The 24,352-nt window shown below is 52.8% G+C and overlaps 8 protein-coding genes across 8 annotated transcripts; 5 read left to right on the top strand and 3 right to left on the bottom strand.

Annotated features, from left to right (window-relative positions):
* Positions 1 to 1,059: 1,059 nt before the first annotated feature.
* Positions 1,060 to 2,180, top strand: BBA_08941 (quinone oxidoreductase; the record flags this gene model as incomplete). The annotated part of the gene is made up of 2 exons (XM_008604038.1): positions 1,060 to 1,806; positions 1,923 to 2,180. The coding sequence occupies 2 exons, from the start codon at positions 1,060 to 1,062 to the stop codon at positions 2,178 to 2,180; spliced, it is 1,005 nt and encodes a 334-aa protein (XP_008602260.1).
* Positions 2,181 to 2,432: 252 nt separating this feature from the next.
* On the bottom strand, positions 2,433 to 3,759 carry BBA_08940 (UDP-glucose 4-epimerase Gal10; the record flags this gene model as incomplete). Its single annotated transcript, XM_008604037.1, has 4 exons — positions 2,433 to 2,836; positions 2,891 to 3,341; positions 3,404 to 3,638; positions 3,731 to 3,759. 4 exons carry the CDS (start codon positions 3,757 to 3,759, stop codon positions 2,433 to 2,435), a joined length of 1,119 nt encoding a protein of 372 aa, XP_008602259.1.
* Positions 3,760 to 5,745: 1,986 nt separating this feature from the next.
* On the top strand, positions 5,746 to 8,897 carry BBA_08939 (spindle pole body-associated protein sad1; the record flags this gene model as incomplete). The annotated part of the gene is made up of 2 exons (XM_008604036.1): positions 5,746 to 6,139; positions 6,202 to 8,897. The coding sequence occupies 2 exons, from the start codon at positions 5,746 to 5,748 to the stop codon at positions 8,895 to 8,897; spliced, it is 3,090 nt and encodes a 1,029-aa protein (XP_008602258.1).
* A 480-nt stretch (positions 8,898 to 9,377) lies between these two features.
* Positions 9,378 to 11,916, top strand: BBA_08938 (putative RNA helicase HCA4; the record flags this gene model as incomplete). Its single annotated transcript, XM_008604035.1, has 2 exons — positions 9,378 to 9,509; positions 9,601 to 11,916. The coding sequence occupies 2 exons, from the start codon at positions 9,378 to 9,380 to the stop codon at positions 11,914 to 11,916; spliced, it is 2,448 nt and encodes an 815-aa protein (XP_008602257.1).
* A 578-nt stretch (positions 11,917 to 12,494) lies between these two features.
* Positions 12,495 to 13,654, bottom strand: BBA_08937 (lipase/thioesterase family protein; the record flags this gene model as incomplete). The annotated part of the gene is made up of 3 exons (XM_008604034.1): positions 12,495 to 12,524; positions 12,662 to 13,248; positions 13,294 to 13,654. 3 exons carry the CDS (start codon positions 13,652 to 13,654, stop codon positions 12,495 to 12,497), a joined length of 978 nt encoding a protein of 325 aa, XP_008602256.1.
* Positions 13,655 to 14,229: 575 nt separating this feature from the next.
* On the top strand, positions 14,230 to 16,548 carry BBA_08936 (pre-rRNA-processing protein ESF1; the record flags this gene model as incomplete). Its single annotated transcript, XM_008604033.1, has 1 exon — positions 14,230 to 16,548. The coding sequence occupies one exon, from the start codon at positions 14,230 to 14,232 to the stop codon at positions 16,546 to 16,548; it is 2,319 nt and encodes a 772-aa protein (XP_008602255.1).
* A 358-nt stretch (positions 16,549 to 16,906) lies between these two features.
* Positions 16,907 to 18,279, bottom strand: BBA_08935 (methyltransferase domain-containing protein; the record flags this gene model as incomplete). The annotated part of the gene is made up of 5 exons (XM_008604032.1): positions 16,907 to 17,114; positions 17,203 to 17,448; positions 17,501 to 17,620; positions 17,670 to 17,751; positions 17,805 to 18,279. The coding sequence occupies 5 exons, from the start codon at positions 18,277 to 18,279 to the stop codon at positions 16,907 to 16,909; spliced, it is 1,131 nt and encodes a 376-aa protein (XP_008602254.1).
* Positions 18,280 to 19,996: 1,717 nt separating this feature from the next.
* On the top strand, positions 19,997 to 21,868 carry BBA_08934 (proline dehydrogenase; the record flags this gene model as incomplete). The annotated part of the gene is made up of 3 exons (XM_008604031.1): positions 19,997 to 20,042; positions 20,303 to 20,993; positions 21,043 to 21,868. The coding sequence occupies 3 exons, from the start codon at positions 19,997 to 19,999 to the stop codon at positions 21,866 to 21,868; spliced, it is 1,563 nt and encodes a 520-aa protein (XP_008602253.1).
* Positions 21,869 to 24,352: the final 2,484 nt, after the last annotated feature.

The following is a 24,352-nucleotide window of genomic DNA, read 5'->3' as shown; positions in this document are numbered from 1 at the left end:
TGCGCCTCTTTAGGTAGTTAGGCCTTGTGGCCCGAGCCGCAAACTGTAAACTAAACAAACCTGAGCACAAGCTCTCAATTTATGCCGCATCTAGCCTAGACGGGAATGTCAAAGGCTGCTGTTCAAGTACTTTCCTGGGCCAAAAATTACTCTCGATTCAACTCCATTTTCCCGCGTGCTATTGTCAGATTACAAAGTCGATTGAAGCAGTCGTGACTGCATTGGTTTCCACCTGCGCGGGACGGGGGTGTTTTCTGATGTACCTGAGGACAGTTTATCGTAGATGTCATATCCTGGGGTATGTCATAACAAAGTCAGCCTTGTCAGATATAAATAATGCCAGAAGTCTTGAAAATATTTTGAAGATTATAAAATGTCTTATAAAGTGCCTAGAAAATTCAAAATTATGTTAGAGGCCATGTTAAAGAGCACCCCGCGTAGGTACTGAGGCACCTCGGCCAAGACACAACGTACCGCTGAGAACGTGGGTGCGAGCAAATGTACACCTGCTGGTTCAAAATCTGAGGCGCAATAGTTCAAAAACTACCATATCATATGCCCTTTTTACCTCTTAGATAAATTTTCCAACTGAATACTCATCTCAAGGTTTATCAATTACATGGTGTGTCTACTACGCCCTTTGAGGTGGCCCAATGTCACCAAAGCTTTGCTTATAAATACGATCAAGACCCAGCATATGGAGGCGGCTGCTTGCGGTTCCCATTCCGAACAACGATTGCGCAATATCAAACTCTCACTGCAACTTGCGTTTCTTAATACTTTTCTCTGCCAATTGATTCTCTAGACTTTAATTCATCACCCATACTGTCTGGATACATGCTGCGCCAGTTCTGCATTCGCCACGCGCCCAAGTGTCGACATCATCCCCCGCACTCCAAATCTGGAGCTTCGCTGCTCATTACCCCACCACTACCACCACCATCACCAGCTCTCCAAGCACAGCAGCAACTTATCCGGCCTCACATCTCTGCCTTGCCGCCTTTTTCTCCATTCCTACCCTCCTTCAACTCTCAGCTCTTCCACACACAATCCTCCAACATGGCTCCCATTCCTACCACCATGAAGGCCATTTCCATTGCCAAAAACGGCGGCCCCGAGGTTCTCGAGCTCAAGGACGTTCCCGTGCCGCAGCCGCAGCCCGACGAGATCCTCGTCCGCAACGCCATTGCCGGCGTCAACTACATTGACACCTATTTCCGCTCCGGCCAGTACCCGTCGCCGTCTTTTCCCCGCATCCTCGGACAAGACGGCGCCGGCGAGGTCGTCGCCGTCGGATCCGCCGCCGCCGCCGCCACCCCGCAGCACGCCATTGGTAGCACCGTCGTCTTCATGAGCGGCACGGGCACCTACGCCGAGTACTCGACCGTCAAGGCCGCCGCCGCCGTCGCTGTCCCCGCAGGCGTCTCCACGCAAGACGCCGTCGCCGTTTACCTGCAGGGCCTCACGGCGTGGACGTTTATCCGCCGCGCGGCGCTCACGCAGCCCGGCGAGTGGGCGTTTGTGCACGCGGCCGCCGGCGGTGTCGGGTCGCTGCTTGTGCAGCTGCTCAAGGTCGTGGGCGCCAAGGTGATTGCGTCGGCGAGCTCCGAAGAGAAGCTCGCCATCGTCAAGGATCTCGGCGCTGACCACGTCGTCAACTCAAACGACGACTGGGTCGCCAAGGTCAAGGAGATTACGGGCGGCCACGGCGCCGACAGCATCTACGACGGCGTCGGCAAGGCCACCTTTCAGCAGGACCTCGAAGCGATTGCCGTAGGCGGAAGCTTGGTGATGCTTGGCAATGCTGTAAGTTTTTTGCTTCAAGATTTTTTTTATTTTTTTTTATTTTTTTTTTTTAGCTTTTAGCTTTCAGCCTCCCCTCTAGTTTATTGATTCCGACTCGACTAACACAAATACACCAGTCGGGCAACGTTGAGCCTTTTGATATTCGACCAACCCTCGGCCCCAAAAATATCCGGCTCTCTCGCCCTATCCTTTTTGGATACCTGGCGGAACGTGACGCTCTGGAGAAATACGCCGGTGAGGTCTTTGAGTTTGTTCGTTCTGGCAAGCTCAAGGTGCTCCACCACGCCACCTACAACCTCAAGGATGTCGCCAAGGCGCACGCTGACATTGAGAGCCGAAAGACGGTCGGCAAGCTACTTATCAAGATTAATTAATGGACATGCGTCACAGAAAGGTAAAAATTGGTAGAATACAAATCAGCGTGGACTTTGGGTTAGATGGGTTAGAGCACAACTCGTGCGTGTCGACTTTTGTCTCTGACATTAGTTTGTTTAGCTGGTCCTGCCTTTGCTAGTGCCTGTTTATAGCTCTTTCAGAGCTGTCATTGGCCTATATCTATCTCGTTGGAATACATCTCGCTTATTTGACCAATTGCTTCCCTATCCATTCTGTAAATAGCATTGCCACTATGCCTTTGGTGTCTGAATGGCATTCATCAACTCAGCCGGAGGCTCCTGACGGTAGCCTTCGGGGTTGTTGCTGACCCAGCGCCACAGATCCTCGCATGCCTTTTCCATGGGTATTTCAGTCTTCCACTTTAGTTCCTTGTTGGCGAGAGTAGGGTTGGCCGTAAGGTCGAGGACGTCACCCTGGCGGCGGGCAACAACTTCGTAGGGAAGATCGCGGCCGACAACGGAGCTAAAAGCCTTGATCATTTCAAAGACGGTGCTGCCACGTCCGGAACCAAGATTCCATGCCTTGACACCGGGCTTGTTGTCACGAAGGTACTGGAGAGCAGCGAGATGTCCCTTGGCAAGGTCGATGACGTGAATGTAGTCGCGAATGGCAGTGCCATCACGGGAAGAATAATCTAGGAGTATTATAAGTATCATCTTTCTTCTCGGCTGCTGTTGTAGTCACGTACCATCACCGAACACGAGCAGCTTGTCGCGCTTGCCAGTAGCAACGTGACCAAGTAAAGGTAACAGGTTGTAGGGGACACCCTGGGGATCCTCGCCCATGATACCACTAGGGTGGGCACCGCAGGGGTTGAAGTATCGCAGAAGAGCGCCGTTCCAGTGCTCGAAGGGCTTGCTTTCCTTCTTCAGTCTGTTGCGCTCAGCATTGACGTGGTCGGTAATGACGTCTTCGATTGTGGACTTGGTACGACCGTAGGTGTTTGTGGGACCAATTGGGCAGTGCTCGGGGATAGGTATCATGTTGGGAAATCGGGTGGCATCGCCGTAGACGGTGGCGGAGGAGGAGAAGACGATGTTTGAGACGTTGTGGCGGGTCATGGAGCGCATGAGGCTGATGCTGCCGCCGACATTGACGCGGTAGTATTCGAGAGGGATCTCGCCAGACTCGCCAACAGCCTGTGCGTCGGGGCGTCAGCAGTTGATTACATGTTGGTCGTCTTGACGTTGTTTCTGCCTACCTTGAGGGCGGCAAAGTGAATCACAGAGTCAATCTCGGGGTGCTTGTCGAAGACGGCGTCGACAGCCTTTTCGTCTGTCAGGTCAGCATTGTGAAAGGCGGGGCGACGTCCGCAGAGCTTCTCAATGCGGTCGATGACATTCTCGAAGGAGTTGTAGAGGTTGTCGACAATGACGACATCGTAACCGTTCTCGAGGAGGGTCAAGGTGGTGAAGGAGCCAATGTAGCCGGTACCACTGTGACCATGGTCAGCCCCGCCGAGTTGCGGTGTTTGTACGCGACAAGCCAGAAGTGCCGGCCGATCGAGGGGCAGGAAGCCACAGCTTACCCGGTAACGAGGACTGTTCCAACAGGCATTGTTTCTTTCGAGTGCAAACGGGACGCTGGACAAATGTGTGATGATGCGCAATGGAAGGAACAAAAATGAGGGAGGCAAGTTTGATGATAAGGACGGTGGGGAGGCGAGGGGCAGCATGCAAATTGCAATCAGGCTGTTGCAGGCACAGGGATGGGAAATGGAGGGGCAGCGAAATAATGTGGCTACATACAGGGTGGTTTGGGGGTGATGCGTCAATTTGGCCTGCTTTTACCACCACCACCACCACCATCTCAGATAAACTTTCAAACATCTGTGATTGAGAGTTCAAAAATGGCATAAATATTTTCGATGTTGAGAGGTCATACGACACTTCAAAGTTCATTCATCTAAAGTCCTATTGCTCATTCGTCTTTCGTCTGTCAAAGCCATCCCAATACCTAGTGCGGCTGCTTTTTGTCCCCCACATGCCAGCTACAGGGGATCTTTTGGTGGTTCCAGGGGCTTCAAGGATGCCCTATCGGTCCATGATTAGCGGCTTGCCCCTCTGATAAAGCGGGCATCAAACAGCCTCGCGGGCCGCCCTCCAGGTTCTTTACTGGTTTCTCTGATGCATGAAATGCGACCTGCAGAAACGGCGTAATGGGCTAACTAACGAGATTGAGTGCTTGAGTGCCCACGGGGGTCTGATCATCGTTGCGGGTGGCTGATTGTTCTCAAGGTTCTCTATTACCGCACAAATCAGAGCCAGCCGTGGCGCCGCCGTTTTAGTGGGTGGCCTAACTGATCAACGAGGTATTCTCTCCGCAATGCCAGCGGTATTGGTGTGCAAGTGCGGTCGTTTGCCTGTTGTGACTCGTGAGCGTTATACGTGGGTCCCTTTGACTCGCTTGCCGCTAACTGTGGTATGCTTTTTAGTTAGCATCTCTGCTGTTTGAGTGTCTTCAAAAGACTTTCGCATGTACACCGCCTCGAGGGGATTAGTAGCATCGACAATGGAATCGACACAGCGGGCCACGATTTCTGTGCAACGAAAAATGAGCCCTCAGATGAGCAAAAAGAAGAAGAAATTTCACCCAAGAACTGAAACAAATCAAATCACAACAAACAATCGACAGCCAATCCGTTGAAGCGTCTTGGCTGGCCGCTGTGATACTTTGCACATTTTTACCCAGGAAAGGACCGGATTGCAGCTTGTGCAACTATCTTGGAACAAGTTCGCGCCACGATGGTGCCACAGCCCAGCCACACCGGTTACTCCAAACAATGGGTACTCTCATGCGCACCAGCAACTGAGGAACAAGTTGAAACAATAAATCCAGATATCGAGTTGCACAGAGTATACTACCAATTATATCGAGTAGCTTCTCCCATAGCCTTGCAGATATTCCGTATATGCAGTTCCTTGTGCTCTTGTGCTCTTGTGCACAGGTGGTACTTGTGCACCACCAGCCACTTTCCCACCAGCGGCTCCGCCTAATCCTCGGTCTCAACACGCCGCCCAAGTCGCGCTTCTTCATTGGTGACCAAAACACTTGCATATAAAACCGCTTGCCCAGCTCGGCGAACGTATTTCGACAACAGCTTCTTGTTTTTTACCTTGAACTGCTTTTCGTAAGCACATCTTTACGTCTTTGACCGCATCGCCTCATTGTCAATTCGCTGTGGAAGGATTCCGCCTTCCTTGACAACGACGCACTGGCCAGCTGGATCCGCCTTGTCCGCCCAGCTCACCAGAGGCACCCTTTGTTGCCGAGCATCTCACATACACGCGCCAAACTCGATAACAAAGGCGATAACGTCTTTCGATAGATTTCAAATACGAGGACGCTTCAACATCCGCCGTGCTGCGCCTGTGCATACCCACCACGGCTGCGGCCGTTCTGGTCTGGGCGCCTCGACAATCGCGAGCTGACTTGGCCCTCACTCACTCACTTAAGCCGTCAGAGCCCCAGGACTCATTTCGTCCTCACTTTTTATAAAACTTTCCTCACACATCCTCGGCATTAACACATTCGCCATTTAAAATGCCACCCACACCATATCCCATTCGCCGTCGTCCCGGTATTGTTGCTCGAGAGCGTGCCAGAGCGACTCCAGCCCCCGAGGACGACGCGACCGAGTTTCGCAAGCCCAACCTACCGCCGCTGCACGGCACACCAAGCGCGCGTAGGCAGTACACATACGGAGCAGCCGCAGAACCATCGCCCGCCAGACCACTCTTGCGCGGCGATGTCGTCGACCTCAGCGGGGCAGTACAGGGTGCTCTGGAGAGACAGGAGCAGCAACAAGCGGCGCAGCACCGTCGACAGTCAGGTGCCGACTTGTTTCTCGAGGAAGCTGAACGCCAAGAGCGTGGCAGCGTCGAAAATGACGAGGATAGGCAAGCAATGCCTCCACCCTCATTCAAGCCACTTCAAAGTAAGTACAGCCCTTTTTTCCGTGTTGTAGCGTCGACGAGATGCTGATTGTGATTGCTCCAGAGTCAAAAGAAGTTGGTTCTGTATCTCTGTCAGAACACAGAGATGATAGTGACGGAGATGTTGCTCGCGGCTTTGACATTGAAAGCGACTACTATAGCGAAGCATCGATAGCATCTTCGCCAGTCGCTGCGCCAATCGTCGAGCAACATCAAGACTCCAGCGCAGTGCTTCAGAGGCGAGCATCCGAACACCAACCTCTTGGTTATCCGGAGCTGCCTTCACTCTCATCCGAGGTACCCCGGCGATCCTCGAATGCTGAGAACGAGCAGCCCAGCTCGCCAAGCGCACTGGGCACACCCGGTCTTCGCAGTAGTCCTCGACGACCGAAGCAGCCACAGCCCAAAACCGTCACCCTGGGCAATCAGAAGCCTAGTGAAACGGCTTCTGCTAATGCCCGACGCCTGCGTGAAAAGAACCCGACCACAAAGCTCAGCAGCACACAGGCCTTGCTGACAGGCCAAGATACGATGGCTGCACAGAGCATTGTGCAAGAGAAAAAGCGGTTTTCGAGCCGCTCAGAGTCTGGTCAGCGCGCGCCTCTACGCCAGCGAAGTGGAAACTCAGACCACGTAACACGCGACGTCGAAGAAGCAACAGCAGCTCGCCCAAGCCTATTCGCCCAGGCTAAAGATGTTGCGGTTTCAGCGAGTCCATTTTCCACTCGCTCATTCTACGCATCGGATCATGGCGAGATGGACGACGCCATGCAAAAAGAAATACAATCCAATGAGAGCGAATCTGAAAATGGCGACTCCCGGCAGCATTGGTCATGGCTCAGATCCTTGACCATGCTGTCGCCTTTTCGCCACAATCAAGACGATTTGCGTACGGACACCATCAATTGGTGGCAGCTTTTGAACCCGTACACCTACTTCGAGGCTCTATGCTGGCTTTTCAGCGCTGCATATGCCTCTGGTTTGGAGTTGGTCAATAAGCTTTGCCCGCAAACGCTCCTGGATGGTCTTTTCTCTTCACTGGGCATGGTGATGTACTTCGTTGCCGCGATTATCGGGCTCATCACACTGTTCAGTGTGGTGCATGCAACCCTCTCTGGCAAGGTAGACGACGACTTTAGCATGGATCGTCTTCTCTCAATGCCCGAAACGCACTGGCCAGGCTTGGGATACATGGCTGGAAAGGCTCACGGGTTTCTACCTGCGTTTTCTTGGCCCACATGGAGCCAGTCTTCGTCATTGCCAGATCTGTCACATCTGGACAATGACGGCTTGGCCCGCTTGGATGAGTACTTGAGACAGTACCAGCGCGAGTTTGAGCGCATCCAGCAAGCGGGCAAGCTGCATGAAAAATCGCTGAAGAAACTCGAAGCAGTCGTGCCAAAACTGGTGCATGTCCAGCTGGAGGATGGCAACCCCGTGGTTGCGCAAGAATTCTGGCACGCGCTGAGGGACCTCATTCACCGTGATGGTGACTTTTTGACCTTTGAACAGAAAGATGGCTCGTACGAGGTCGCGTCCGAGGCGCATTGGCAAGCCATTGCGTCTCGTATTACCAAAGACCCGACCTTTACGAAGCAAATCAACATGACGGTCGATAGCATGGAAGCGCGTATTAAGGAAGGTGCAGCAGGATTCTGGGATGCCTGGATCAAGAACAATGACGCCAAGATTTCAGAGATGCTTGGGTCTGCGCTTGACCAGATACAGAATGCTGGATCGCAAAGAGAGTTTGACAAGAGGCTGCAGCGCATCGTCAAACAGCACATTGACGAGAGCAACAAGCACTCTTCAGTCGTCTCTCGCGAAGAATTTCTGCGCCACCTCAAAAACGAATTCGCTACACATCGCGCAGAGGTCCGGGCCGAACTGGTTGAGCTCCAACCGCGGCTCGAAGTTTTGATTCGCCAGGCAGCATTACTGGCTGGAAAGGGGGCTCCGGATAGCATGAGCAAGGCGGAAATCGTCACTCTGGTCCACGACTTGGTCACCAAGGCAATGGCGGATATGAATCTGGAGGCTATGGCACGCGGCCAGATTCACTCGCATTGGGATAACGTTTTGCGACACCAGATTAATTACTTTGGTGTCGGTGCTGGCGCGACAATAGATGCGCAGCACACCTCGCCGCCCTTTAAGCCACCCAAGGATTCGACGTATGTCGTACAAAAGGGTCTCAAGGGCGTGCAAACACCTATCCCACGAGTGGCCCTGGAGCCGTGGTCGGATGAGGGAGACTGCTGGTGCGCGGCGCGCTCTGTGAACCACAGAGGCAACCCGCACGGCGCCATTCTGTCTGTGCAGATGGCGCATCGCATCATCCCGCAGCACATTGTGGTTGAGCACATTGTTGCCGCGGCCACGACAGATCCCAACGCGCGACCCAAGGAAATTGAGGTCTACGCCGAGATCGACCCACAGCTCCGCGACGTCGTGAAAGAATTTTCGGCGAAGCATTTTCCGGACATTTACCCGCTCGGTGAGGATAACGCCGGCTGGAATGTCAGCCCCGCCGCGCTTCCGGCGCGGTTCGTGAAGATTGCACAGTTTGTCTATGAGGACGTCCAGCCTCATGACGGAGTGCAGGTTCACAAACTGAGCGACGAGTTGCTCGATTTGGGCGCCGCGACGGACCATGTCATTGTCCGCGCGGTGAGCAACTACGGCGCCAAATGGCACACCTGCTTTTATCGGGTGAGGCTGTACGGGGAGAGCCGGGACTACAGAGGTGTTCCCTGGTGAATCCCAGAACGGGCAGCGCTTCATGAAGGAAGCGCTGTTATGTAATGTTATTTTAGAAGAACGGCATGGAAGGGGCGGTATATTGTGTTTTTGGTATTCTTGGTACATTATCTTGACATATTTAGAAGAGTGGCGTTTCTCGGACATGGATGGAACATAGCGTGTTTTGATCAGTACAGAGTACAACGAGCGAGGACACACGGGCTTTGAATACATTGACTCTTTCTCTTGATTATTTCTACACGATTGATTCTTCTTGACGCGTTGCATTGAACTTTGAGAGAGACAAATTCTGGGCTTTAAATATGATTAGATGTAGATCGAAGTCACCGTGGAAGAGTTCCGCGCCGGCCCCACCACGACCGGCTGTGGGGCAGATCTCCAGCAACTTTTTTTCTTGTCGTTTGTAGAAAAGGTTTTGAACAGGCCCATTCAGTCCTCAATTCTCACCACCGCAGCGAAAATTTGCGAGACGCAAACATGGCTGCCAATCCTCGCGTATCTGAGCGACAACCGCGGCCGGCGAGGCAAAACAAAACTGACATTCGCCACCAGAAGCGGAAGCGAGATCAGGACGACCTGACAACGCTGGAGGACGCCATTCGTGAGCTGGTACGTCCGTCCCGTTCTTCTCTCCACGCTCTATGTCTCGCAATCCCAGGTCTAGGTCGCATATGCTAACTGATCCTTTGTTTCACGACAGGATCCCAAGAACACCGAAATCAATAACTTTTCCGATCTGCCCCTCTGTCGAGCCACCACCAAAGGCTTGTCCGCCTCGCACTTCCAGACCCTCACCGACGTCCAGGCGCGCGCGATCCCGCTGGCCCTGAAGGGCAGGGACATACTGGGCGCCGCCAAGACTGGCAGCGGCAAGACGCTAGCGTTCTTGGTACCGCTGCTCGAGAAGCTGTATCGCGCGCGGTGGACCGAGTACGACGGCCTCGGCGCGCTCGTCCTCTCGCCGACACGTGAGCTAGCGGTACAGATATTCGACGTGCTGCACAAGATTGGCCGCTACCACAGCTTCTCAGCAGGTCTCGTTATTGGCGGCAAGAGCCTCAAGGAGGAGGCGGATCGCCTGCCGCGCATGAACATTCTCGTGTGCACCCCGGGACGCATGCTGCAGCACCTCGACCAGACGGCCGGGCTCGACGTCAACAACCTGCAGATGCTGGTACTAGACGAGGCGGACCGTATTATGGACATGGGGTTCCAGGCGGCCGTCGACGCGCTGGTCGAGCACCTGCCGCGGGGGCGCCAAACGCTCATGTTCAGCGCCACGCAGAGCAAAAAGGTGTCGGACCTGGCCCGTCTCAGCCTCAAGGACCCCGAGTACGTCTCTGTGCACGAGGCCGCCATTTCGGCCACCCCGACCAATCTGCAGCAGCACTACATTGTTACGCCCCTACACGAGAAGCTCGATACGCTGTACGGCTTCATCAAGTCGTCGCTCAAGAGCAAGATTATTGTCTTTCTGAGCTCCGGCAAGCAAGTCCGCTTCGTCTACGAAAGTCTCCGACACCTGCAGCCGGGTATCCCGCTGCTGCACCTCCACGGCCGCCAGAAGCAGGTCCAGCGACTCGAGATTACAAACCGATTCACAGCAGCCAAGCAGGCTTGCCTCTTTGCCACGGACGTTGTCGCCCGTGGTATCGATTTTCCAGCCGTCGACTGGGTCATCCAGGTTGACTGCCCCGAAGATACCGACACATATATTCACAGAGTGGGCCGTACCGCCCGGTTCGAGAGCGAAGGCCGTGCGGTGCTGTTTCTCGAGCCGAGTGAGGAGGACGGCATGATTAAGAAGCTGGAGCAAAAAAAGATTCCTATCCAAAAGATTAACATTAAAGAGAAAAAGAAGCGCAGCATCAAGAACGACTTGCAAAATATGTGCTTCCAAAACCCTGACCTCAAGTATCTTGGGCAAAAGTCATTCATCAGTTACACACGGTCCATCCACCTACAACGAGATAAAGAAGTCTTCAATCTCAAAAAGCTGGATTTAGACGCATATGCCGCGAGCTTAGGGCTTCCTGGTACACCACAAATCAAGTTCCAAAAGGGCGATGATATCAAGAAAATCAAGAATGCCTCCAGACAAGGAATGTCAAGCGATTCGGAGTCGGATATGGATCTGGATGGGCCCAAGAAGACGAAGAAGAAGAATGAAGTGCGCACAAAATACGACAAAATGTTTGAGCGAACCAATCAGGACGTTTTGTCTGCTCACTATAGCAAGATGGTGGTTGATGGTGACAAGGCCGCCGACGGTGACTCGGATGACGATTTCTTATCCGTCAAACGCCGCCTCAACGACGACGACTTAGACGCCGAGGTCAGAAAGGTGAATCACAACGAACCCAAAGTCATTCACGGCCTCGGCGGCCAAGAGCCCTACGTGATTGACTCGAAGCGCCGCGAAAAGGCTCTGCAATCCAAGAAGAAGATGCTGAAATTCATGGGCAATTCCTCCAAGCTCGTCTTTGACGACGAGGGCAACGCGCACGAGATTTACGAGCTGCAGCGTGAGCAAGACTTTAAGGAGGCCGGCGACGCCGCCACGCAGCGCGCACAATTCCTCGAGAGCGAAGCGCAGCGCGTGCGCGCGGCCGACGCCGATGACAAGGCACTGGCCAAGCAGAAGAAGCGCGAGAAGAAGGAGAAGCGCAAGGCACTGGAGCGTGCAGAGCATTTGGGCGCCGGCGGCGATGAGGAGGGAGGAGAAGAAGGGGAGGGTGGCGACGAGGCGCCGCAGTTGGTCGACGGCGGGGACAGCAACGAAGCGCTCGAGTTCCTGCGGTCGCTACCGATTGCGGGAGAGGGCAGTGAAGAAGACGAGCCGCCGAAGAAGAAGGCCAAGAAGTGGTTCCAGGACGAAGACGAGGACGAGGGTGAGAAAACGAAAAAGAAGAAGAAGAGCAAAAGTAAGAAGAGCGGAAAGGTGTTTGAGGTGGACGAGGAGCCCGAGACGTTGGAAGATCTTGAGAAGCTGGCAACAGGACTCTTGGATGGATAGATGTAGCTTTTGTCTATATAAATGTAATAGATACCCGCCAAACTTGTTCCTTGGACCACGTGTGATGTATCCAATTATACCCCGAGCTACGTGTAAGAGCGGATGGCACTAGATAGACTAACAAACCTGGACCATCCGCTGGCGCGCAGCAAAGGGAAGAACATATGGCAAGCAACATGGTCCCTCGATGGCAGTTGTTCCTGCATCTCTGCCCTCGTCGCCGCTGCACGTGTCACTCTCTGAAGGTGTCCCGCGCTTGAGAATAGGCCAACCTACAGTGCGGTTATTCTCCCAGTCATGGAAAGTACGGCAGTTTTCTTGTATTGTGTGTAGCTGGCGCGCGATATATCAACGTTGCCGGCATGCAGCCCGTGCCGCTGTGTAGGTCCAAGCTGTGAGGTGTAATTGATGGTAGGCGGTGATACAAAAAGTCGACTAGACCATTCTGCTCTCGAATAAAATCAGAACAGCTTTAAAATGCATCTGAAACCGTTCTCCGTTTCTTTATGAAGATATCCCATGAGAAGGCCGCTAAGATGGCAGCCATCAGAAAATGCCTTCTAACCAGGCTATCAAGCTCAAGCCTTGCTGTGTTGGCGTCTTGTCTCCTAGGTAAAGATTATATACTGGTGCTATATGAGCCTCAGATTGACCAATGAAAAATTCCAGATTCGGAATTATGGGCTTGATTAAGAGTTAGCTTGAAAAATACTGCGTCAGAAGAGTACGTTGGTGATCATCTCACCTTGAGCTTCTGCGCGAAGGCTTCAATCATGGGCCTTAGCAACTCGTTGCCCCCCGCAAGCATCAACGTGCGCTTTGTTGGTAGATTGTGAAACCAGCTATCCGGAGCGCCTATCGGGTCAGTATAGTAGTCCGGGGCAGAATTGCCCATGTAACCTTTCATCCAATTCTCAACCACGACTGGGTCAATGAGGTCACCGCCCCAATATCTTTCAGACCCTGCTGGAACGTGACTATCATTTGTTGCACCTGGATATCCTACCACCACAAGGCCATCTAATGGCTTTGCCAGCTGAAGCCTCTCAATTGCTGGATGTGGATGGGCAAGATGAGATAATACACCAAATGCTAAACTAGCACCTGCCGAGTCACCAGCCAAAACAATGGACTCTGCACGCTGCTTCTGAGAATCAACATATCGCAAGGCATCCACAGCTTGAATAAGTTGAGTCGGGTATGTTGCTTGTGGTGCGAGGCTATATGACATGGCAAAGATTGCAACGTCTTTGTCGCTTCTGCGGAGTGCAACAATGAAGCTTTGCCAAAACTCGAAGAAAGCTGGGACTGCTGCCATATTGAAACCACCACCTATTCGTTGTATTAGCTTGTTGATTTCCTGCAATTTCTACATACATGGCACAATCTCACCGTGGAACCAAATGATGATATTCTTGGCGTGTTTGTCACCAACCCAGTAGCCACTGGCGCCATTTGCCAAATTGATAATTTCAGGTTTTATTTTGGCAGACCGCGCATAGCTGCGATAGACCTGATCCGAGGTTGGTAGAGCCCATTGAAGTTGCACTGGCGAGTATCGTGCTGACGTCTTGCGCATGACAGCATAGGATATGTGCAAGTAAAGCGTAGGAGCATCTCTCTTACTGCGCCATAGCCCCGTGCATGCTGCAATCAATCCAGCAAGAAATATTGAAAATGCTCCTGGGATGAGATCCAGAATAGCTAGCCAGGAAATCTGAGGTTTGGCTTCGGGCATCTTGTCAAAAGCAAGTCAAGTCATTCAAAAAAAAATTATAAAGTTTTATAGAGCTAGCAACCCTGGTACCGTGTCTCTACTCTGCCTTATATGTCCCTTGATGTTGATATGGAAAGCTAGTTTACTCTAGTGTTTAGCAGCGACAACCTCGGCTGGAGCAACAGTTGCGCCGTCACCGGTAGCCCTTGGCGTGACCACTGTCTACAACCACTTGGAGCATGAGCCGAGGATACCCAGGGCTACATATAGTATGATACATACAAGGAGCTAACCTAGCTACTCCGGAGTCGCAAACCGTCTCTGATGCTCCGTGTAAACAGGGAGCAATCAATTCCGAGCCCACGAGCCAAAACAGTCACCAATTCAGCTACCTAGAGCCACGAACTCCGATGGTGAGATCCATAGAATAATCTTTCAGTTTCAACCTCAGCTTGGCCAAATCTCCGCTCGGAATAAAACATATATGTTTTTAGAAGAAAATACAAGGTCATTGGACCGTCGGATTTATATGCTCGAGGCGGCAGGCCGCCCCACAAGTCTGTTGCAGCCGGCCCCGCCAAAGCGGCAGAAAAATCATGACCGCCAAAAAAGTTCAAGCAGGCCTTTCGCAAACACTGCTACTTACCGCAGACAATCCCAACGACATTCTCCACCTAGATTGTGTGCTGCATACACAAGCAGAGACATTTGACATGAAGTCTGACAAGAAGAAAGGGGCTCCGGCTCCCAGTCGTATCGCCGATGCGCGATTCAGCAACTTCGAGACGGATCCCCGATTCCGCTTGCCCTCCAAGAAAAATGCCAAAACCAAGCTCGACAAGCGATTCGCGGGCATGCTCGACGACGAAGACTTTACATCTACTTCCCACGTCGATCGATACGGCCGCAAGGTGAAATCCGACTCCAAGAAGAAGGCTTTGCAGCGCCTGTATGAGGCGGAAGACGACAAAGAGGAGGGGGAAGAGAAGGGCAGCGAAGCCGAAATTGAGGTCGACGATGATGATGCCGTCCAGCGAGAGCTTCGTGCTGTTCATGAGCGCGACTTGCGCGCCAACTACGATCCCGCGCGTGGCGGTGGTTTCTCATCTTCTGAAGAAGAAGACTCATCAGAAGAGGAAGACTCCGACGATGACGACGACGGCGGCGCAGAACTCATCACTGAAGGCGACATGCAAAGATTGCAAGACGAGCAGGCCGAAGTTGAGGCTGGCGAGGTTTCGAAACGGATAGCCATTGTCAATCTCGACTGGGACCACGTAAACTCGACGAATCTCTTCGCCCTCTTCTCCAGTTTCATTGGGGAAAGCTCTGGGCGCGTGATCAAGGTGTCTGTATACCCCAGTGAATTCGGCAAGGAGCGCATGCAGCGAGAAGAGATCGAGGGTCCGCCCAAGGAACTCTTCAAGGAGAGCAAGGACGACTCAGACAGCGACGAGGAAGAAGACTCTGACGAGGAGGACGAAAAAATCAAAAATAAGCTCATTCAAGAAGGTGACGACCAAGAATTCGATAGCGATGCTTTGCGAAAGTACCAGCTCGACCGCCTACGATATTACTATGCCATTATGGAGTGCTCCGACGAAAAGATTGCGCAACAACTCTATGAGGCGACTGACGGAACTGAATATCAGTCTTCCTCTAATTTTCTCGACCTGCGTTTCGTGCCGGACGACGTCGAATTTGACGATGAGCCTCGCGATGAGTGCACAGAGCTTCCCGACTCGTACAAGCCCGTCGACTTCGTTACCACGGCGCTGCAGAGCTCCAAGGTCAAGCTCACGTGGGACTTGCATCCCGAGGAGGCGACACGCAAAGACTCTATCAAGCGCGCATTCACCGGCAGCCGGGCGGATCTCGAAGAGAATGATCTGCGCGCCTATCTGGCCAGCGACACCGAAGGCTCCGACGATGACGACGACGACGGCCACAAGGTAGCCACTTTTGGCGTAGAGGATGGCAATGGTGTCAGTGACAACGATGACGGTGACAACCCGGACGGCCAAGCGGGAGAGGAGAAGCCCAAGCTATCCAAGCAGGAGCGCGCACGTCAAAAGATGCGCGCAGCGCTCGGTCTGGGCGAGAAGCCCGCGCCCAAGGCAGCCAAGGGCGGACCTGTCGGCGAGATGCAAATCACATTCACCCCGGCGCTCTCTGAGGCCAAGGCCACAAAGTCTGCCGAGGACGGGGAGGAGACGACGATTGAAAAGTATAAGCGCAAGGAGCGCGAACGTAAAGAACGCAAGCGCGAGGCTGCGCGTGCTCGTCGCGCCGGTGCCAACGGCGAAACCGCCGCTGCTGGCAGCGACGACGACGAGGGCGGCGCGACCATGACCTTTAACAACAATGACGACGGCGGCGAGGATCTCGGCTTCGACGATCCCTTCTTCACCTCGGAGGCCCCCGCCGCAGCCTCCAAGACATCCATCCGCAAGGCCGAGCGCCTTCAAAAACGCGAGGCCCGCCTCGCCGCCTCGGCCGCCGACGCCGAGGAGCGCGCACACCTCAGCAAAGTCATGGCCGAGGACGATGCCGAAGGCGGAGCGACGGCCGCGCACCTCGACCACTTTGACATGAAGGAGATTCTGCGCGCCGAGAAGCAGCAACGCAAAAAGGCCAAAGCAAAGGGTAAAGCGAAGAAGGCGGCGGCGGCGGCGGAGAAGAAGGGTGGCGCTGCAGAGCTGCAAGGGGACTTTGAGATGGATGTCGGGGACGCTCGCTTCCAGGCCGTGTTTGACAGCCACGAGTACGCGATTGACCCGTCACACCCCAAGTTTACGGCGTCGGCAGGTATGAAGCAGGTTTTGGAGGAGAGCCGCCGCAAGAGGCGCGCGGGGGACTCGTCGGAGGGGCGCGAGGAGACGAGGAAGAGCAAAAAGACCAAGTCGAGGCGCTGAGGGGGGTCAAGCGGCTGGAGGTGATTGACGAGAGCATGGAATTAAAATACTTTTTTGTATATAGGCGTATATTCTAGATCCAGCAACATGGGGTATTTGGAACAGTTTGTTCGCGCAAGGAGTGGTCATGTAAGCAGTGTATGCGAGCATCGTAGAATCTGGCTCCAATTATGATGCCTGCGGAAACGATCGCTCGTGAATGGCATTATCAAGGCAAAGCACGAAACCTCGAACGAGGCAATTTTTTCAATACAAAAAGTAAATGCCGTCGACTGCAACGGCTGTGCAAGACGCTAAAACCGACCAGTCGCTTTATGCTATTATTCAGGTTTTTCATACATCATGTTACGCACGCATCTCACGCACCAAGAGGCTTCTGGCCACTCCAAAAGTGCATCTTACCGTAGGCGTGCACCTTGGGGTCGCGCATGGACTGGCGCACCTGCGCAAAAAAGACTTCCATCTCGGCCTTTTCCCAGCCCATCTTGGGAAAGTGCATGGCGCCGACGGCCGGCAAAAAGTCTTCGCAGGCGGTGCGATAGTACATGCCGACCAAGCGCATCAATCTGGCAACATTTCTTCGTCAGCGTTCAATGGAACGAGATGATGGGCATTTGGCGGGCGGCTGGTGCCAGCAGAGGGCGGCGCACGTACTTGTCTTTCGGCCATGTGCCGTATGGTAGTTTAATGTAGTTGTGTTGTATATTGACGAACCCGGCTTCTTCTAGATACTCGCGTCCAGATTCGGCCGCGTTGACATTTGTGCCGAATTGCGCAAAGGCCTCGACGAGCAGATTGGTGAATCTCTTCAGTGGCCAGTCTTTGGGTACGCTATTGTCGTCTGTGTGCACGACACCATCGACGTCTTGAAGCTCCACCCAACCGCCTGGCCTGATGTGTCTGTCTTGATGTTAGAAGCGGGGTTTGGCAGAGGAGAGGTTCTCCAGCTCACTCATATGCTTGTTTCAATAGATTGATGGGGGATTTTAGTATGGGAATCATGTTTCTGAGGTGAACCAGGTCAAAGTCATCACCGTTCAACCACTCGGCTTCGACATCGTCCACCAAAAATCTGACTAGTCAACACAGAGCCTTACCGTAGTCATGGCGGCTTCACCTACTTGACGTTTGGGGGAACCCAGGTTGGCTGTATGGGACTGAGATCGAGGCCCGTGATTTCCGCACTAGGATATCGATCTCCGACTGTATCACATATTAGACCTAAAGTCACACGTGTTGCACGCCGTGGGGCGTACATTCTATCGCCCATAGGCCAGTGCCGGTTCCAAGGTCAATGACCTTTTGCGGATTCGGTCCCAGGGGCGCATAGAACAGCCGTCCGTCGGTGGCCTCCATCATCATGGTATGCAGCATATCTTCACGATTCTGTTCGGCTTCGTCATTTGGTATAGGATAGCGCCCATGGCGGTATCGGTGATATCTGCGTCCATTGACGTAGCTATGTTCTAAGATACTAGATCGCAGAGAGGTAGAATCGGAATGATTGTCGTCTATTGAATCGGCATCAAAATCGGTCGCTGAGAACTCGCCGTCCTCGTCGCTTCCGCCGGCTTCGATCTCTGCATCACCATGAAGCAAACCACTAGCAGCGCCAGCGCTTGTGGCTAGAGTTGGATCGGGTTGCGTAGCTAACAAGCTGTCGGTATGGGACGTGCATTGCGCGTCCCCGCGTCGCTCCTGGACGGCTTTTCTCGGATCCTTCTCCTCCATATTGGTCACGCCAGTGCTGTCTTGTGCTGAGGTACTATAGATGGCTCCACGGTAAGTGATGATCAGTTCGCCTGGGTAGACTGAAGCATCAAGTCAATTATGTGTTAAGAACACAGTCAGATGATGCAACTATCTCAAGCGCGCCCTCCAGCTTGTTTGCGCCAAACTTCAGCCACATGAGGCGGTCAATTTGAACTGAACAGAAGGGACATACTTAGGGCGAGCGGGCGCAACCAGTCGTGTCGTCGCAGCGCCACTAGCCACCTGGGAAGGCTTCGCTAACACACCAGGCTTATATATGGCGGCTACGAGAGCAGCAGTACTTCAGCGGAAGAGAAGGAAAGATTGAACACAATCAGACGTTGCTATTTTCAAAAGGTAATGGAAAAGTATTGGAAGCCGGACAGAAGGGTTGAGTGGGGCTCTGCAACGGGGCCGGTACTCTTCTGCCACTTCCGGGGACTCTTGAGATGCGTTCTATCGCTGAAAAGAAAAGTCCCAAAACTAGGCTCCTGGTTTTGCAGGTATCAATTCGGGAACGGCCTATTTAATCCTGTATGCTCGTTGGCTTATTGTAGCCCCAAGTCCTTGCACAAACCCAGCCACGTAAATGTCTACTGGGTTAAATGGTGAGGGGCAGCCTGTGGAGGATAAGTTTGGCTTTGGGGAGGACATGATTCCGGTGCAGTACCTAGTTAGTCAGGGCCTAATCTACCCCAGCATATGCAAAATCCGCGCCTCTGTCTGCTACCTTAGTGTCGCGACGCGCACAGCATAGAGTTAAAACAATAGTTGTATTGAGGGCATGGCCACAACGTGCTTGAACAAGTGCGGGGAGATGCAGGTGGATGTGTAGTAGGCTCGATTTAGTGTCGCCACAATCAAGGCAACATCAGACGACTGCGACAGGAGGCTGCGATGGAGGGCTTTCCGTTGGCGACGCTGAATTTTGCATCGCACAGATCCATGATGTGTTTCGAATAAGCTTCATCACAGCTTGCCGGCTCAACTGCCGCGCAGGGGCGAGGATCGTCTTCCTTTCCCGTGCCATGGTGTTCTATTCGCTCTGGGGAAAGCTTGCTTGCGAATCGGTTTCCAGCGAGTCCAGTGCAATATGTGTAGGGCTGTCCCGCAGTAGCGTGCTTCTTTTCCTAGTGATTCCCCGCCAACCCGCGCCCACCGCAGGGTTATCTTAGAGTTTTACCCGGAGTAGGCATTATTACGTTACTTCATATATGGGGTGCGTAAAATCAGGCAATGTCGCATGGTGACACTGTTATACTCGGTAAAATTGAATGTTAATAGAGATTGGCTCTTTTTTCATTGATCATATATCATGTTGGTCGGGTTTGTCTCGTGGTCGTTTGTCTGTTGACGGTTGGCAGTCCCGTGGCAGGCGTCGGCAGCGCGCCGTTTGTCTCCCTACATACTTTCATCTTTCAACACGCATCATCGAATAAAGCTCATTGTATAACTCTTGGAGTATTACCCTGGCTCGCATCTACGATTGATCGTCTGTGCCAATCAGGCATTTGCCTTGAGCCAGAAAGCAAATGCTGTCAAGATTCCTTGGACCAATTTCAGGTACCCTACAGTCATGCTCGTCGTCGAGAGCAATCGTCATCAAGAGCAACAGGCAGATCACAGATCATCATGGGCCCTGGCCCAGAGCTAGCTGAACGATAAGTCTCCCGCTAATTCCAGGTACCGATTCACAATGACTTTCTGTGATGGCCATCGCATCATACATCTGAGACTTAACTGTGCGCGACGGTGACAAGCAGTCATGATGGCGTCACGCTTCTGTCATTGCCGTCGGGGTGTGGGTCACTGCACTTTTGGTCGAATACCCATCGACGACCACAAAGAACAAAGCACAAACACTCGATATCTATCAAAAACCCTACCACTATTAGTCACGAATGTTGCAGCACCTATCGTCTGGGCTACGGAAATTATCGCGGTACACAAGCATTACTAGGCGCGACTCTTCTAGGCAATGAGAAATGTACATCGTTTCAAGGTATAGACTTCAAGATGCGACAAATCTTAGCACCAATTTCAAAGCGGATTTGCCAAATTAGACAAGACAATACGATGATGCGCTGCGTCCCTGGCATAAGAGTCTTGATCCTCTCAAAAACGCTGCCAAGCTCCTACGACGGAACTAGTCGTTTCGTTCATTCGACACATGGCAACAAGGCTTCACCCTCGATGGAAACAAACGACAATAGCACAAATGTTGCTGCCAAAAATGAGCGACGTAGCGTCAAAAACCAGCCACTTTCACTTCTTCCGCTAACAATGATTGTACGCTCTCTCGCCACAAGCACAGTGTCATCCTCGCCCAAGCTGCTGGCAATCTCCCTTTCCCTGCTGCGATTTTTAGCATTCAGCGACACGAAACTTCTCAATCCGGATCACAACAGGTTGTTGAAATACATTTTGAACATGTCTCTCTACAAGCAATTTTGTGCAGGCGAAAACGCGGAACAAGTCGCAGAGACTCTTGCGGGTGTAAAGAAGATCGGGTTCACAGGGGCAATTCTGGCATATGCTAGAGAGTCACCGAATGAAGATTCCGAGGGGGCTTCGAAAAGTTCCGACTCGAAAGTTGACCCCGACGAAAAGGCGAACAAAGAAATATCCACATGGCTCGAGAATTCACTGAAAACTGTGCAATTAGCCGCAGCTGGCGATTTCGTCGCGCTCAAGTATGTAGTCCGCCGAACATACTCTGACGTGTTTGCTGATGTGGCGTAGATTCTCCGGAGCAGGGAGTCGTGCCCGTGAACAACTCCAGAAGGGGTTAAAACCTGGTCCGTACTTCACTGAATCTATCGATAGAGTCTGTCAAATTGCGCGCGAGCGCGATGTTCGCGTGTTGATTGACGGCGAACAGGACGAGCTGCAAGATACTATCGATAAATGGACGCTTGAGCTTGCTCAGAGGCACAATGTTGTGCCTGACAAGGCCATCATCTTTGGCACCTACCAGGCCTATAAGAAATCCATGCCGCGAACGCTCGCCAGCCACCTGAGAGAAGCTCAGCAGAACAACTTTACGCTTGGTGTTAAGCTCGTTCGAGGCGCATATCTTCAGTCTGACCCACCCGAACGTCTGCAAGGCAGTAAAGCCGACACAGACGCTTGCTATGATGCCACTGCAATCAGCGTCTTGACTCGTGAATGGAGCTCGACAATCCCAGGCTCTGGCCCATATCCGAAAGTCAGCATCATGTTTGCGACACATAATGCCAGCTCTGTCAGAAAGGCATACGCCATTTCTGTGGAAGGTCGTGCTCGATCGGAGCTACTATTCGCGCAGCTACAAGGCATGGCCGACGAGATCAGCTGTGAGCTGGTCGAGATGAATTCCAGCACATCATCCGAGGAGCCGGTGACTCCACCCGCCGCGCAACTTCCAGTGTATAAGTACATGGCCTGGGGAACTACTGGAGAATGTATGAAGTATTTGCTCCGAAGAGCAGAAGAGAATCGAGACGCCGTCACCAGGACAAGAGAGGACCGCGACGCCATGTGGTTCGAGCTGCTACGCCGTGCCAAGGGAGTATTTCGGACAATTTAGCGCGAAACTTGCACGGAAAGTCCTGCATAGAGATAGAGATGATAAATACTTTCTACGCATATCGTTATATGAAGCATTATCGCCACTGCAGCCTGTCATTATCATTTGGCATGGTCCCAGCTTTCTTCTGCTAAAAAGCGTCTTTGCAGGATGGATCATCACAGCGGGTGCGCTTCCGCTGGCAAGGGCGCCAAACTGCTGATCAAAGCTCCGTGCAAGACATGACAAATTAGTGTCGTCCCAGGGTTGATAGGCTAGGAAAGACTCCCTCCAGCCCTGGTATCCTTGGCTTCACCGGCCTGATCTCAGATGAAAGCGGCGTGGAGCAGCAGATTAGCACCGAGCATACGCACAATTGCTGCGCTAGTAGCGTGCGCTGGATACCGAGTCCAAATCCAACGAGACCTGGATGATGCTACGAAACGGAACGACGGCGAAGGCGGCAACAGCACCTTGGCGTATGACATTTGCAAAAACGGACGTCCGCACTTCGTGTGCGCTATTCGGTATAGCCACTTGTGTAGTTTCACGACGGCTAACGGCTGCCTGTCCGACTTTTTAAATTCTTTCAGGAGGATGGGTGCAGTCGCCTATCTGTGCCACATCATTGGGAGCGGTTGGCGGGGTTCGCGGCAGGGCATGAGTGAAACAAAGTCTGGCCTTGCGGAATTCACGCCGCTTTGCTTTTTGCTACCCCAGCTAGGATGATTTACGGTTTTTTTGCTTTTTCCTTCTGCGGGATGGTGGTGAGGTCACGCAACGTCCGTGCGGGAAAAATAAGAATTCCGAACCAGGCACACCTCGACCAACAAAGGAGTCGGGAGATTGCTGGCATCGGCGACGGGAAATGAGTTGCGGAAATATGATGAGATGCCCGATAATTTCGGCCGGGCCAGATCGATGCCTACCGAGTACCTGGGTAGCTTGATTTTTGATGAAAAGCCAGCCACAACTGGCTTGCTCCATCATCCATCATCGCACTACGGATAAACAGACAGAGTCTTGCAACTAGATCAGCGTCAATTAGCCTGGGACAGGACCACTGCGGTGTGTGCTCTTGCAGCGTCGCTTGATTCGGCACTTACACGACGGATTTCTCTTATATGGGGAAATTGGCCAGCACATTTGATGTTTGAATGGCAAGACCGAAAGAGGAAAAGACGAGCTGTCAAAAAAAGAAACGAACCCGTTACGCCAACCTGGCGTGCAGCTCTTCATGATTTTGCTTCCTTCTTATTGCGCCAGCTTGCCGATCAACGTTAGCCACCGAACCGCCCTTGCGTCTGTAAAATGTGGCCCTCTCAATATCCGTAACCCGTACAGATCACTACGTCTTTCATTCGCACCATCTGTCGGACGATGACTTATTCCGCCCAACGCCAAGCACGACAGAGCCCAATTTCAAGACCATGTCTCGGTCAACGGGACGCCGGGAGTGCTAGTTATGGTAGGCCACGGCCGAGCTCGCAAAAGACAGCTTTTACTCGCTGACATTCATCACCGTCGTGGGCTAACTGACTAGCTTCTTGTTAGTCTGGCGCAATGGGGCGCGCGCTGTTCCCGAAGCGTTGCTTTTGCTTGCCCTTTTCTCAAGCCGCTAATAATTTCTTTTCACTGATGCCTATCCTTCTGCACGAATGCCGATTGTATGAAGAAATGCAGCAGCCGTGAAGAGTTGTCATTCTGAAGCTGCTCTTCTTTTCGTTCAGACGCAGACGAAGGCACAGAAAGCGACTAGGCCTTACAAGGTCGGTCTGTGTGAGCCCTGAGTCGTGAAAATGAAACTTTGCCGGGGGATGAACGCGCTCATCACCTGCATCACTCAAGTGTCTTGGATCAGCTACAAGGGAGCTACGATCATTGCGAGACTCGCAAGGCTCACGACAATTAAGCCAATGTCGGCCATTGCCCTCTGCCACCTTTTCACCTTGGTCTACCATCATGGTGAGCCTGACGAACATGTCAGAGGCTGCCCAATATCGTCGCACAGGCTGATCCCAAGCCCTTTAAACAGTGTGTTGCAACGACGTTCCCTTCCCCCACCGCAGAGGCCGTACCTTGCACGACTACTACGCTCCCTCGTTTCCATGTGAATCGCAATGGTACGTTGTTCAGAGACTGTTCCGCGCTCGTGTGGTTGGTCGGCATATAGCAGCCACCCCACGCATTCATGCAAGCCACACGCTGAGCGCTCAAAAGCAAGTTGGCGAGTTGGAATGGACTTGACTGCCATGGCTGTCTCAGCGAGCTCTGCAGGATCGGCCAGGATGGGATCAGCATTCGTGCCGCTTTTACCAGCCCGCCCCCTGCCTCCCCTTGCAAGCTTGCCCAAGACACTGCTCGCCCGCTCCGCGCACCCTGGCCAACCTGTCGCTCATCCCGGCTGCAAACGATGGTGAATGGCAACAACATGCTCAGCACCCGATATGCCTAAATTTCCGCGGCCGTGCCCTGCATGTTGAAGTGCTCATCGAGTCCCAGGCT

Source organism: Beauveria bassiana (assembly GCF_000280675.1).
Source record: "Beauveria bassiana ARSEF 2860 unplaced genomic scaffold BBA_S00042, whole genome shotgun sequence".
NCBI lineage: Eukaryota > Fungi > Ascomycota > Sordariomycetes > Hypocreales > Cordycipitaceae > Beauveria > Beauveria bassiana.
Note: the sequence above shows the minus strand (reverse complement) of the source record. Positions and strands in the feature narration are given on the sequence as shown.